The sequence below is a fragment of the Hemibagrus wyckioides genome, linkage group LG09 (genome assembly GCF_019097595.1).
Source record: "Hemibagrus wyckioides isolate EC202008001 linkage group LG09, SWU_Hwy_1.0, whole genome shotgun sequence".
Classification (NCBI taxonomy): Eukaryota; Metazoa; Chordata; class Actinopteri; order Siluriformes; family Bagridae; genus Hemibagrus; species Hemibagrus wyckioides.
In genome coordinates, this window is record NC_080718.1 from 11547278 (window position 1) to 11560816 (window position 13539).

Sequence of the window (13539 nt, forward strand, 5' to 3'; positions counted from 1 at the left end):
AGCACCAAAGAACAGATGCATTGTGCTGCAAGTGATTCTGATATACACTGGGCTTAATCTGCAAACCTGATACCCCAGGCTACCTGATTTGTGTCCACTTTAGTTTAAGACCCTTAATGCAGACTTCTAAATCTAAGCATTATCAGAAATGTGATGTATTTTATCCCTCTTTTGTCCAACAAGCTTCATATCTGATGCCCCACTCCTGTCCCCACTACTGCTGATTCTGCTCTCTGCACCCAAAAATTGCCAGACATGGCTTTTCATCTTCAACGTTATTAATTACACTGGTTTCTGGTTAAGGCCAGTTCATTTGTTTGTGCTAAGGCATATTGCTTTGGAAATGGAACAGGCTAAATCAGAAAGTAGATGTTCAGAGCTATTTATTGTATAAACAATAACACCTGGGTAAAAAGAAACACCTGTCAGGCATATATTCCAATATTATTGATTGGCTAAAAATTGGGTGGTCTAATATAATATGTGCTATGTTCTATGTTGTAACACATCTACATATAAAACCCAGGAAATAAAAGATGAAATTTTCTTCTTCTCATATTCCTCTTTTGATCTGAAACTCAAGTGTTTTAGGTGTTTCAACATTTGTGGATGCCTGGCCATTACAACCACATGTGATTTTTGAAGATCATTCCAGATTTTGTCCCCCTTTGATGTTGTAATAAGCTCTATTCTTCTAGGCAGGCTTTTCACTAGATTTTGGAGCATGGCTCTTGAGATTTTCCCATTCAGCCACAAGAGCATTAGTGAGGTCAGGCTCTGATGTTGGGCAAGAAGACCTGGTATGTAGCCAATGTTCCAATTTGTTCCAAAGGTGTGCATTGGGGTTGAGGTCAGGGCTTTGTGGAGGCCACTCGAGATCTTCCACACAAACTTTGTCAAACCATGTCTTTATGTAACTTGCTTTGTGCACAGGAGCATGAACATGCTAGAACATGGCTGTGTCTCTTAGTTCTAGTGAAGGGAAATTGAAATACAGTATTTCAGCATACAAAGACATTCTATACAGTTTTGTGCTTTCAACTTTGTGACCAAATAGTGTATGAATTATCAGGTAAACCTACAATATAGGGTCATGTAGCTGGCAAACAATTACTGACTGCAGCCACTCAGTTTCCATGCACCCCACCGACCACTGTTTTTAGTGTAGTGGAGCATCCTCAGTAGAGAAGTGGCAATGCAATAAAATAAGTGAATTAGTCATAGCAACACTGCTGAGATGAAACACCTCAGTGTCACTGCTGATATAAAATACAAATTAACCAAACCACAGATCTTCACCAACAGCAGTGCTAAAACCATTTGGCTAAAAATAAAGGCCCTGAAAATTAGCTTGAAAAATGTGAGCCTTCTAGATAAGTCTACTCCAGCAATGCTGCCTGTCTGATATACTCATGGCAGGATGACAAACACTACCATGTCAGCGTTAGCTCCCTTTTCATTAATGAATAGGGTAGAGTGGGACTGATGTATGATGGGCTACAGTTAGTTATTGTATGGATAGGTAGGTTTACCCGACAAAAGAATGTAGCTAAAAAAGCTCAAGACTGTAAAAGTTCTAGAAGACCAGGTTAAAACAAATAGTGTGCATGTGGTGCTGCCCAAGTATTAGTGCTGAAGTACTTCAGACCTCCATGTTCTACTACTTAATAGGGATGTGTACAGATATTCCTGTCTGAGATGCTAGTATTGGAATACTGAAATGACTGAAGTCACTGAGAAAATATGAAAAAAGAAAAATTGCATCAGGCAATAAAATGATGCAGAGAGCAGTACTATCATGGTGTGGGAGCTAGAGGTGTGCATTCTAAAAAAAATCTTGGGAGTGGGTGGATTTTACTCTGGGAAGTGGTGGCTTTTGGCTAGTAAGTTTGGGCCTTAATTGTACGTTTCTTTGAAATAAAAGTGTCAGACAAATAAGCAAAATTGAGTAACAGATTTAAGAATAAAATTAAGTGGAATAAAGATTTCTGTCTTTTTTTATATCCTGATTTAATAAATATAATGAGAAAATACCTGTATTAACCGTCAAAGTATTATTAACATGCAATGCTGCTGAGGGCTATTTAATCCACTGAGAATTTCATTCTTGCAATAACCAATACCAGAGCACATGTGGCTATAGGCTGAGATAATGTTTTTCCCTGTTTAATATTTCTGTTTATTATTTCTTTATATTACATCCACTGAAAAATCAAACTCAAATTCCCTGCTCCCAACAGGAAAAATGTTTAATGTTTATTCCTTCCCTTCTTTTTGTAGTTAATTAGCTCTCACAGATGGTCTAATACTAAAATTAGGCAGAAGGACCATCCCTCCTACTTCTATTCAATCCCTACATGACCACTACTATGTTAACATCATTAACATCTATTTTGATCATTTGAGTACAGTGACATTTGGAAGTGAATTTAATTTCTGCTCACCTTTTACAGAACAAAAATAGATTTTGTTTTGAAAAGGCTCGTCCTGGGTAGTGACAGTGGAACAGTTGCCTTTTATTAGATGATAGATCATGAATGGATCATTAGATCTATTTTTTAGTTGCATATATATCAGTCATGTTCTCCTTGTTTAGCCTCTTTTTATGTATCTGTAATGATAACATATACTCTGTGAATTCTAGTCAAGGTCCTTTCAGCAGCTAGGTTTTAAAATAATAATAATAATAATAATAATAATAATAATAATAATAATAATAATTATTATTATTATTATTATTATTATTATTATTATTATTATTATTATTTGTTTGTGTTTCTTTTTTCTAGTGTATGGAATAAAGGATAAAGGAAAAAATCTAGAGTTGTAGGAAATAATTGTGCATATATGTTTTTGTGTTGTGTGAAGCTGAAAATAATGCAGTTGGACACCTTGCTTGCTTTCTGGGTCTCAGAGCTGTTGCACTATTATGCTGTAGCATGTGCCTCTTTCATTTATAATGGATGTTGTAATGGATGGTTTTGGTGTTTGGAGAAGCCTATTGGGACTTAATGCACTACCCAAAAGAAGCGAGAGGGAAATTTTGATTAGGTTGAAGTAACTAGCTACTAGAAGAGAAAAAAATATATAAATAATAAACCAGCCCCAGTTTGAAGTAGTATTTCCATATGAAAATTAACATAATCCTGTCATTGTGTGAATTTTATGTGGAAAGCTGAAAACAAACAAACAAACAAACAAACAAAAAAACCCCGAAAACAAATACTGCTCCTTTTTCCTTAATCCAATTACATGAATCACTTGCAGAGCAGAGGTGCAGTGAATCAAACACTGGGAAGGTAGGCGTGTATGGAACCTTGTATCCTTGTGCATATATGTGAGCCTATCCTTTTTTGTTTCACATTCATCAATTTTTAATGCAATTTTGCTTTGAGGTTGAGGGCGTTTGCATTTTCTGCAGTGGGGGATGAGAGGGGTGATCCTTTCTGTCTGTCTACCAGTATGCTGGTTTTAATTTATTTCAGCCTCAGTGATTTGATTTATTGTAGAAGAATGTTTTGACTGGCATCCAGTCACTTTTTTTATATGTCATTTTATTCTCCTGCAAAACTCTTCTTCTGTACTTTTCACAGGGAAGCTTTTGAAAAGTGCAGCCATGAAGCTGGAACAGTATGAGACTATGGTACCACTTCTGCTGGATGGAAAAAAGCAACACTCAATCAGCTTGCTTCGCTCTAGGGTAAGACCAACATAAGACCAGCCAGGGCTAGTAATTATATGGCATGACATATCAATAATGTGAATCTAAAAGCCGTCTGAAGCCATACAGCCATGCCATTTTTATGTGTTTATGTATGATTATTGATTTTTGCATCATTGATTTTAATTTCTAAGCCAAGAGAATGAACATGTTTTTCATTAATAAAGGCATCAATACCATCTCACTTACACAGATCATCTGATTTAACACTGTTGTCATCCATCACTTGGTACAGCACTCCTAGTTTTAAGGTTCCACCCCAGGCACATTTCTGAAGTGAATTTTAGCTACATGAACATTACCATGCTGCAGATTCAGTGGTATGCTTTCATTTTAACCAATATTTCAACTCACACAAACTCTGTGAGGCACATCATTTGCTCATAGCAGCACAACCTCATCAGTTCCGCTGTCACTGTGTGTTTTTTTCCCCCATGTGCAAATAAAGCCTATAGTACACTGATATCCAAAAAGAAAAATAACATATCGTATAACAGTCCAACACAGAAGGACACAATGGCACTGTCTATATCTGGATCTCTTTAGTGCTTTAAATATCTTGTATCTGTATTTGGAGTTCAGCCCAAAACAAGTGTGGCCTAAATTAAAATGTTTGTTTGTTTGTTTGTTTGTTTGTTTTTCACCACTCTGCCCCTGGAAACATTGGAAAAAAAACCCTGAAAAATAAATGTCAGCATGGTCTGTGAATTTTGGCTCAAATACTTTGGCTGAATCACTCAAGTTCATAATTGGTCTTGTGTAAAGGACAATTTCCTTAAAACCTTGCTTGTGCAGGTAATTTTTGTTTCTACCCACAATGTTTTCTAATGAATTTAGTTGGTTACATTTCCTGATACATAAATTAGTAGTCTAATTTAAACCTGACTGGCTGCAGGATCCCATTCCTGCTTCTTTAGTCACAGTCAGAAGTTTTTTTTTTATATGAATAGTGTGCCTCCTATTCATATTATTTATATCTGTTTAGACCACAATATCTGTATTTGTTTACATTCGACTTAAAATAATCTGTAACAGTGGGTGGGTGAGTATAACAGCGTATATTAGCACAGCAAAGTGTATAGTATAAATACCAACATTACATTTTAAGTTAACTAATTTACAGTAAGGAACTGTTATTTACACTGACACTTTTGCAGGGATGGTGCTTATTTTTTTGAGCTGCTGTGCTGGATATTAAATGGTCACTTATGCTATACAGTTTAGATGTGAAAATGTGTCACATTTCTAGATTTCAATTTAGACATATCCCATATTAAACTGGTATAAAGCATGAATCAGGAACCTTACATGCAGATCATATTGATTTACAAATCACATACAGTATATATTGGCTTAACCTTAAAAATGATGATGCGAAGCAATTACAAATCCATATTAACAGACATTTTATTAATTATATGTAAATAATGCTTGAGAAATAATAGTGGGGCCATGAACACTATTATCAAAGTTATGGTCACCATTATCAAAGTTATTATATTTATTATTACTTTATTAGTTACGGTGATCAATTCACTCCTATATATTAAGTAGTACCCCAGAAAATGGGCAGGTCTATAAATAATGTCACATTTGACGTAATGGGATTTCTGAATAATATTTAGGAATTGAAAGCTCAGTGGTTTGAATAAATAAACACAATATTGCACAAGTAAAAACATTTAAATGCATTTAAATAATGTTCCTGAAATAAACCTATACTGAGGGGATCCATGGAATTTATTTTACAGTTAGGCAGATCCCTGGCTGTTTAACCCCCTGCTGTATTTTCTATTATCTGCTTCTCAACTCAAACAAGTAGAGTGGGCTGTGAAAGGCAAAGGGATTAATCTCTATTAATTACTGTAATTTGCTGGAACTGTTCCTTATTACAGGGTCCATTTGTGTTCTTTTAACATTTAGCATTGTATTAACTCAGGAAAAGCTCTATTGTGTGGAATACAGTGTGAAAACTGTAAACACTTCCTTTTTTAGTCACATTGTAAGATGGCAGAAGTTTAAATTAGTTCTCAGCTACAGTATAATTCCCTTGTTATTTCACTCTCTAAACAGTTGATATATTTCTTTAGAAATCCAATTACTTAATATATTTTAGTATTTAAATATTAATTAGCTCAAATTTTTATACTGTAATTTACAGAGCAGTTGTTATTAATAGCACTAGAGTATGTAAGTACGTATGGACACACTTACTTACTAACTATAAAAAGAAAAAGAAAAAACCCTTGTTGCTGATATTTAGCTGGATTCTAAAGGTTGACTATCTAAATTCTTTAGTCTACACCATCCCACACACAGACAGAATCCCAAAATCTAACTTTGTCTTGGATAGGAACTGCTTTATGTGCTTTTACTTAAATTTAAATAACGCGAAAATCCATTTTTATACATCCGAGGGTCGATGTAGACAAAGGCAAAAGGTTTACGAAGCAGCATTTGACAGACTTATGTTGGGCTACTAAAAGTGAAATGTGGATCTTAAAATGCATCAGTATTAAAGTGTTTAGCATTGACCTGATCTGCCACATGCCCTTGTGGAAAATGTCAGTTGAAACGCTTCTGTTAGCTCCATAGGGCATTATACTAATATCTGCCATCTTTAGATTTATATTCATTCAGGAACTTTTAAAGTAGATGTGGCAGATTTAAAGTCTTGAGGACTTGTGGAGAGAAGGAATATGAGGTCATGTATTTTTGTTTGTCTCTTCTCAGAGTCCTCCAGCTCTACTGCAGATATTGATAAAGGCAGAAGGCCAGCAGTTGATCCTCTCACTGAAGAAGAATGAGTAAGTGCAATCAAACAGCAAATAGCCTTACAGTATGAAATACAAGAGAATGCCTACATACAGAATCAGAATATATAACACATTAGCAGAGATGTCCTGCCACAGAACATTTACAGCTCAGAGATTTCAGAAAGTTTCATTTGTTCTGAACTACCAGTCTAAGTTGTTGTGAAATAAGAGTGATGTGTGCAGCAGTGGGCTGTTTATTCGTGTGTGTGTGTGTGTGTGAACACTTAAGAAGCAATTAACCGCAGTCTGCCCCTTTTCACAAATAGTGACACAAATAAACAAAGAGATGCTAAAACATTACAAAGAAAGATACAAAACACTTAACTATTAATTAAGACCTAATAGCCCTCATATAGCTAACTGATGGTAAAAATAAATTAAAAAACAAAACAAAACAAAACAATTTTTAATAGCTTTTGTTACTTTTAAAAAGGAAACCAAACATCCAAGGACACTAACTGGCAAGAGTTGCATTCTGCCTCTGCTCATAAACCATTCTTTGTATGTCTTGAGTTCAGGGAGTTCATTTCTATGCGCTTTATCCAGGACCTAGTGGTTTAAATGAGCTTGGATGACTAAGCCTGTCTGTCTTTGAAAGAAAATAAAAATAAGACTCAATTTTTGCATCTACATTGTTTTATTTGCTGTTAACAAATAGCTTAAATAGATTATATATGACTTTTATGGAAAGCACAAAAGAATTATTAGCCTACACTGTAGAATAATGCACCCTATTATCTTGTTTTAAGGTACATCTGGTGAAATGACACTAGATTTCATTTTTAAAAGCCTGTGGTGCTGTCCAAACCATAACAGGTCATCAACAGTGATTGACAAGATGCACATGAAATGCAATAGTGATAATGAACACAAATAAATTGCTTTATTGTCCCAGTCATGCATTTGGAGAAACTAGAAGTAAATAGACTAAACTACTATCTTACTGGTAAGTAGTAACAGTTCTTAGCATTTCTGTTCAACACAATGACCAATCTTATATCAGGTTTACATCAGCCATGTGTGACTGTGTAGTGTGTTTTTTTGTTTTCTTCACTGTGAATGTTTTTCTTCATGTCGTTTTAATTATTCAGATTATCAACACAGGCACGTCATGGAGTTATCACTTCATACACTAAAATTTCAGATCAAAATCAAACAAACTGTATTATAATTATCAATTCAAAATGTCAGATTTCAGAATACAGTTCATTTGTAATGTTTTAGGATAACATTAACTGCATTAATAATTATGTCAGTGAAAGTTTCTCATAAGGATAGTCAGGCAAGTTTGTACGGTGTGTGTGTGTACTCACAGTTTTGCATACTCTAAGATGCAATAGTTAAATTGGATGTGGCATGACATTTTATGCACATGTTACAACTCTGCATGTTATCATTAAACTCCAAATTATTAATTATTACTAATTACTGAAAAAAGTAATTGATGCTGTGAATAAAGGGATTGTGACTCACTGCATCTGAGCGGATGGAAATCTTGCAGAATGCTGTTTTTCTCCAAGAAATACATTTGCACTCAGAGGATTCAGGAAAAATCACGTGCATATTTTTTACCTTGATAAATAATTTAACATTTATCTATTTTTACTATCCTATAATTTATGAGTGAATTAATGAAAAACAAGTAAATGGAAATGAAATTAAATACCTGATGTGTTTCATCATCTGCATCTCTTCATCATCTATTCATTAGGAAAGTTCGCTTAGAGCTACAGCGAAATTTGGCAGAAATGCATGTGAGATGGACTACGATAAAACATACTTAGAAGATTCAGGGTTGTCTAAGATTTTTTGTCACAGTGGAATTGTTGTATTCTTGGACTTCCCCAGACCCACTCCTGCCAATAACACTGAGGAACAGTATGACTGATTCCCATGAGCCTTTCCCAAATGTGTTCCAAATGAGTTCTGAATATTGTACTCTTTTTATGTGCTTAATAGAATTTCTTACGAAAATGCTAATGAATTCTCAAAATTCTCAAAGCCAGAAGGAGTTTCAACATTTTCATAATTTTCAACAGCAGCTCTGACTATAACTGTCTACAGAAAAAAATCTCAGGATTATATTAATATGCTCATTCTAATATTTTCTTGTTTTTATAGTAAGAACATACGCAGGGACTTGTATGGTGGAGGTGCCACATAATCGGATTACAAATGTGTGTGCATGGTGATATGGTAAAGTTTGTGTGAGGAAGAAGGAAGGAGAGTCGGAGGTTTGTCTTGTTTTGTCAGAGGTAAAGCTAGAATTCAGACAAAGTTACTGACAAAGTGTGTCCTTCCTGGCTTCCTTTCTAAATTGTTTGTAATGTGTGAGTGTGTGTGCCATTGTGCCCTGTACTACACCTCCCAAGGCGTCCCCTGACTGGTGCACCGAATCCCCTAGAATAGGCTCCAGGTTTCATGTGGCCCTGTGTAGGAAAAGGGGTAGAGAAAATAGATGGATGGATTTTCAGTCAGTGAATACTGTCACTGAAATGTTCTGTTTCATATTTTAAGACCACTTAATTTTGTATATGATGTAAAAATGAGATCAAGACTACACTTAGGTATATACATGTTATGAATTCATTCCAGTCTATTATGTTCCTATGACACATTAATAAAAATGTATGACTGAATTTCTTACACTAATTGGTATGGTATAAAGTAAAATGCCAAGAGAAATAAGAGATTACATTTTAACTCATTTTTTAATGCTTATAAAGTGCCTGGGACCCATAATTGCTACTAGAATGACAGCTGTGACATTTCAGCTCAAACATTGCATCTACTCTATGAATAAATTCTACCTGTCAAACTTATCCTGTCATGCATCCTCTACTGATAAAGGAAGATGTAGTGAGTTATTGTGACTACCACAGATGTCACTGCTATTAAGGAAGAGACAGAGTTTGTGCCATACATATTCTTCCTCTCATTCAGCCAAACAGGAAGGAACACAACAGAGGGATATAGAAAACGTCAGTACTGCAGTAACTCAAAACATCTCCATAGCAGCCGAGACTGTGTGTTCGTGATTGGAAAGGTGTACGTGTATGTTCTTGCCAGAATGACATCATCTGGTCTTCAAGATCTAATAGTACTAGATCTGCTACTTTGTTTAACCTTAAGAGAGAGAGACACACACACACACACACATTTTTTTACTCCACACTTTAGTAGACAGTAGTAGATAGTAGACAGATATAGAATGAAATGAATGAAGGAACTGAATAGGTTTGATAAAGAAACGCTGATAAAGAAAATAAAAGCTAAAGCTAAAGCAGCTTCTCTAGACATGTGTGACAAATAGACAAATTGGTGAATCTCTTAAAGAGTCCAAGAAAAAAATAAAAAGTTATTATTTTTTTTTAAGTTAGAATGAAACCATTACCAACACTTCTTTGTTGGAGATGCCTAACTCTAATCAGCAGATCTGTTTGTTTCCTTAAATTGCACAGGACTATTAACAATAGCTCACAGTGAGGAAAAGCTTCCTGAGATGGCACGAGGAAGAAACCTTGAGAGGAACCAAACAAAAAAAGAAACCTATTCTTTTCCGGATTACACCGGATAGTGTGATTATAAATCAAGCTGGGCTGTTAATGCTTTGCTACAACTGTATACAACACTGTAAAACCTGATAGCCCTATTAAGTTATGTTATTTGTACACTACTACCCAAACATAGTATAAAAAAGATTTAAACCGTGTGTGCAATCATAAAGTGGCATAGTGGGAGATATTGCACATATTCAGCATTATAAATTATTAACCTAATATGGTAATCACAGCACAGTAAGTGATACGATAAGCGATCATGATAAAGTAATGATCATGACTACATGGAATTTGTTCAGGTTGAGTTTACTCACGTTTTTTAAGTTGCTGAGTATGAGAATATTTTGAATAGAAGTCCTGGCTTGAGCAAAGGACATTCATTATGATTACAACAGCAGCTGAAGCAAGAGTGAAACGTATTAACTTTTTAGAGTACTCACTGTCGACCATTCATAGCAGCGGAAGGTGAGTCACAAATGCAGAAAGCTCCATAATAGCAATTAAGGAGTAGTGCATCAGGGTGAATTAGGCAGGTCTAAAAGGAGAAGAGTCACAGCAGGGGATGTGTCTTGGGATCAGGCACTGACAACACATCAGTCAGCAGGAGTACGGATTCAGCACAACTCGACAGAGGACAGATTATTAGATGTGCTCGTAAGGGTGTGCATTATGATTAGACTGCAAGCAAAGACTAAACATTCCAGTTCACAATAAAAATCTAATTGTTGGATTCAGTATTCTTTACACTGGTATAATTTTACTTATACTTATGGGCTTAGACAAATTCCTTATATTTAGATTGTATATATTCTGTCAAACTGTGCTTTTTTCCCTCAAATTTGTATTTTTTAGGGTGTTTTTGATTATTATGTTATTAGATGAAATTCAGGGAAAATCCACTTTACAAACACCAAGATTTTAATTATAGCCATGTCAGTATGTATAAAGTATGCATAAAAGGATGACAAAGAAAAAAGGAAGAATGAGAGAAAGGGTTATTATGGGTTAATGATAAAGTCTGTAGTTTCACAGTGAACGGTTCCAAGTGTGCGTGAACTTTTCCTCTTTTGAAAATTACTCCTGCAAAAGGGGTGCCAGGTAATTTGTTCTTCTTGGAACAGAAATTAATAACAGATTCCAGCATTAACGTGTAATCAGGAGTTTGACAGAGTGCAAAACTTCAATAGGACAGAGAAATAGGAGAAAGTAATAGCATGTTTCAGTTAGTAAGACATGTCCTTGACAATACTGTTAACAAACACCTTTTATATTTCTTTGAGTGTACATTTCTGTAACTGAATGGATGAATGGCCTTCCTTACTTTTAAAGCATGTATGTGTATATATGTTTTTAATTATTAATTATTTCTTTCGTTTTCTCTCTGTGTCTCTTCCCTGTACACCTCTTGCAATCGCTGTGCAAATCTCTGTGTCTCTGTGACTTCTGGTATATCTCACCTGCTATTTTTGGTGTCTGACATTACCATAGAGAGTACTGCCTCTAAAGCAATTCTCTCCTATCCACCAAGCCTAACATCAAATGCAATGTCAGCCTGAGCTCTGCTGCTTCTAACCTCTCAAATGAGTTACCTGTCAAGAGCGGGTGTCTACATAGGAACTAGATATGCGGCTATGCAGGCATCATTGGTTTCTATCTAATTGCACATGTCTGTCTATGATGAACACATTACCTTCAGTAATTGGCTGGAAATTGGGCTGAGAGACATGCAGATAGAGAAAGCATTAAACTAATCAATTTTCCCTTCCTCATGATGAAAGAGTACTGTTTGTTATAAGATATAGAAATATCATATTGATAGGCTTGGCATGAGCTGGGTGCTAAAATGACAAAGTACCGAGTGTTGTGCCGGAAGAAAGTGGAGCATATCCATGTGTACGATAAATTATGCATGGTAAAATAATGAAGCATAATGTTTCAATGAATCCATGCGAATCATTTTATCTCTGTCGTTTATCTCTCTAAACCAAAACATATTTTCCATCTTGCCAAAGTAGCATCAGATATTTATCATACATGTTTATGCTCCATGAAACATGGGCTAGGTTCAGCTCATTTTATGCACACTGCAGTTTGTCAAATTTATCATTGCTAGATTTCCTTCTGTGCTACTCAGTCTGTACATCACAGTCTTCTAAAAAGAGAACTGGAAGTTTGTGTTGCATGACGTAAACTGCAGTCAGAGTGTCAGGATGGTGTAGAGTGCAGAGCTTGTACGTGAGGCTGTTGTCTCCTCCGAAAGATAACTGAAGTGCTCCCCCCATCCCCTTCCTGCTGTTAGCAGTTGGAAACTATGGTTCAGTCCATTTGTTTTTTGTATTTTATCCACATACTGAGTTCTAAGAATTCTATGCATTGAAAAAATGTACCCCTCTACAGACTGAAGCATTAGTTCCTTAGGATAATTTGTTTGCATTCCATTATATTATATTATATTATATTATATTATATTATATTATATTATATTATATTATATTATATTATATTATATTATATTGTATTATATTATATTGTATTATATTATATTATATTATATTATATTATATTATATTATATTATATTATATTATATTATATACAGTAGATAATGGCACCAGTCTGAGAATGAGGATCACTATCAGGCCAATAACAGCCCAAAATTGAATGAATGAATGAATGAATGAATAAATAAATAAATAAATAAATAAATAAATAAATAATGATAAAATGGGATGAAAAGAGTAAAAATCAAAATGGAGTTGCAAAAAATACTGGAATTGGATTTGGTTAAGTTTCTATTCGCTGTTTTAAATTAATTCATTCTTTTTTAATACATCATCGTTTGAATAGTAACAACTTGTATATTCTTTGATATGATGTAGTTTGGAGGGATTTATTTATACATTTATGGAAGGAATCTTAGGGGTACATGCTCTGTAGCAGTCAGCAGGTTTTCTGCCAGGACATCACGCTATGCTTTCTTGCCTTATTAACTTTGATAGAGGACACAGATTTAGTGAGTGAGGGAAGTGTTTATAGCTGCTTCAACATAAGTGTTAAAGCTCAGAACTTGTTTTGAGGGAGTTTGTGTGTGTATCTGCTAAGAACAATTGAAAAGCATGACATTTCCCTTAATTAGTACATATCGTAATCATTGCAAATAGCTGTGGTATAAGAGGAATAAAACATTTTGAAAGATGTAGCTATTAGAAAGGAAAAAAAACATTCTGGGTAGTTACAGTAGCGCTACATTATTTTCCTTTTAGAAGAAAAGCTCAGGGCACAAAGCCTTTCTTTACACACACATACATTACAGCACAGTGGAATTCTTTGCTTCACATACCCCATCTGAGAAAGTTGGGGTCAGAGCACAGGGGCAGCTATGATACAGTGCCCCTGAAGCAGGGAAGATTATGCGCCTTGCTTAGTTGCCCAACAGTGGAGCT

General features: G+C 35.0%; 1 protein-coding gene across 3 annotated transcripts in view; it reads left to right on the top strand.

Moving 5' to 3' along the window:
- The window catches only part of adam12b (ADAM metallopeptidase domain 12b), a 106268-nt gene that overhangs the window by 14650 nt on the left and 78079 nt on the right, over nucleotides 1–13539 (top strand). For all 3 annotated transcript variants that reach the window (XM_058399816.1, XM_058399814.1, XM_058399815.1), the window contains exons 2-3: nucleotides 3594–3700; nucleotides 6455–6528. In XM_058399816.1, coding sequence (XP_058255799.1) covers nucleotides 3594–3700; nucleotides 6455–6528 — 181 coding nt within the window. The remainder of the gene's footprint in view (nucleotides 1–3593; nucleotides 3701–6454; nucleotides 6529–13539) is intronic.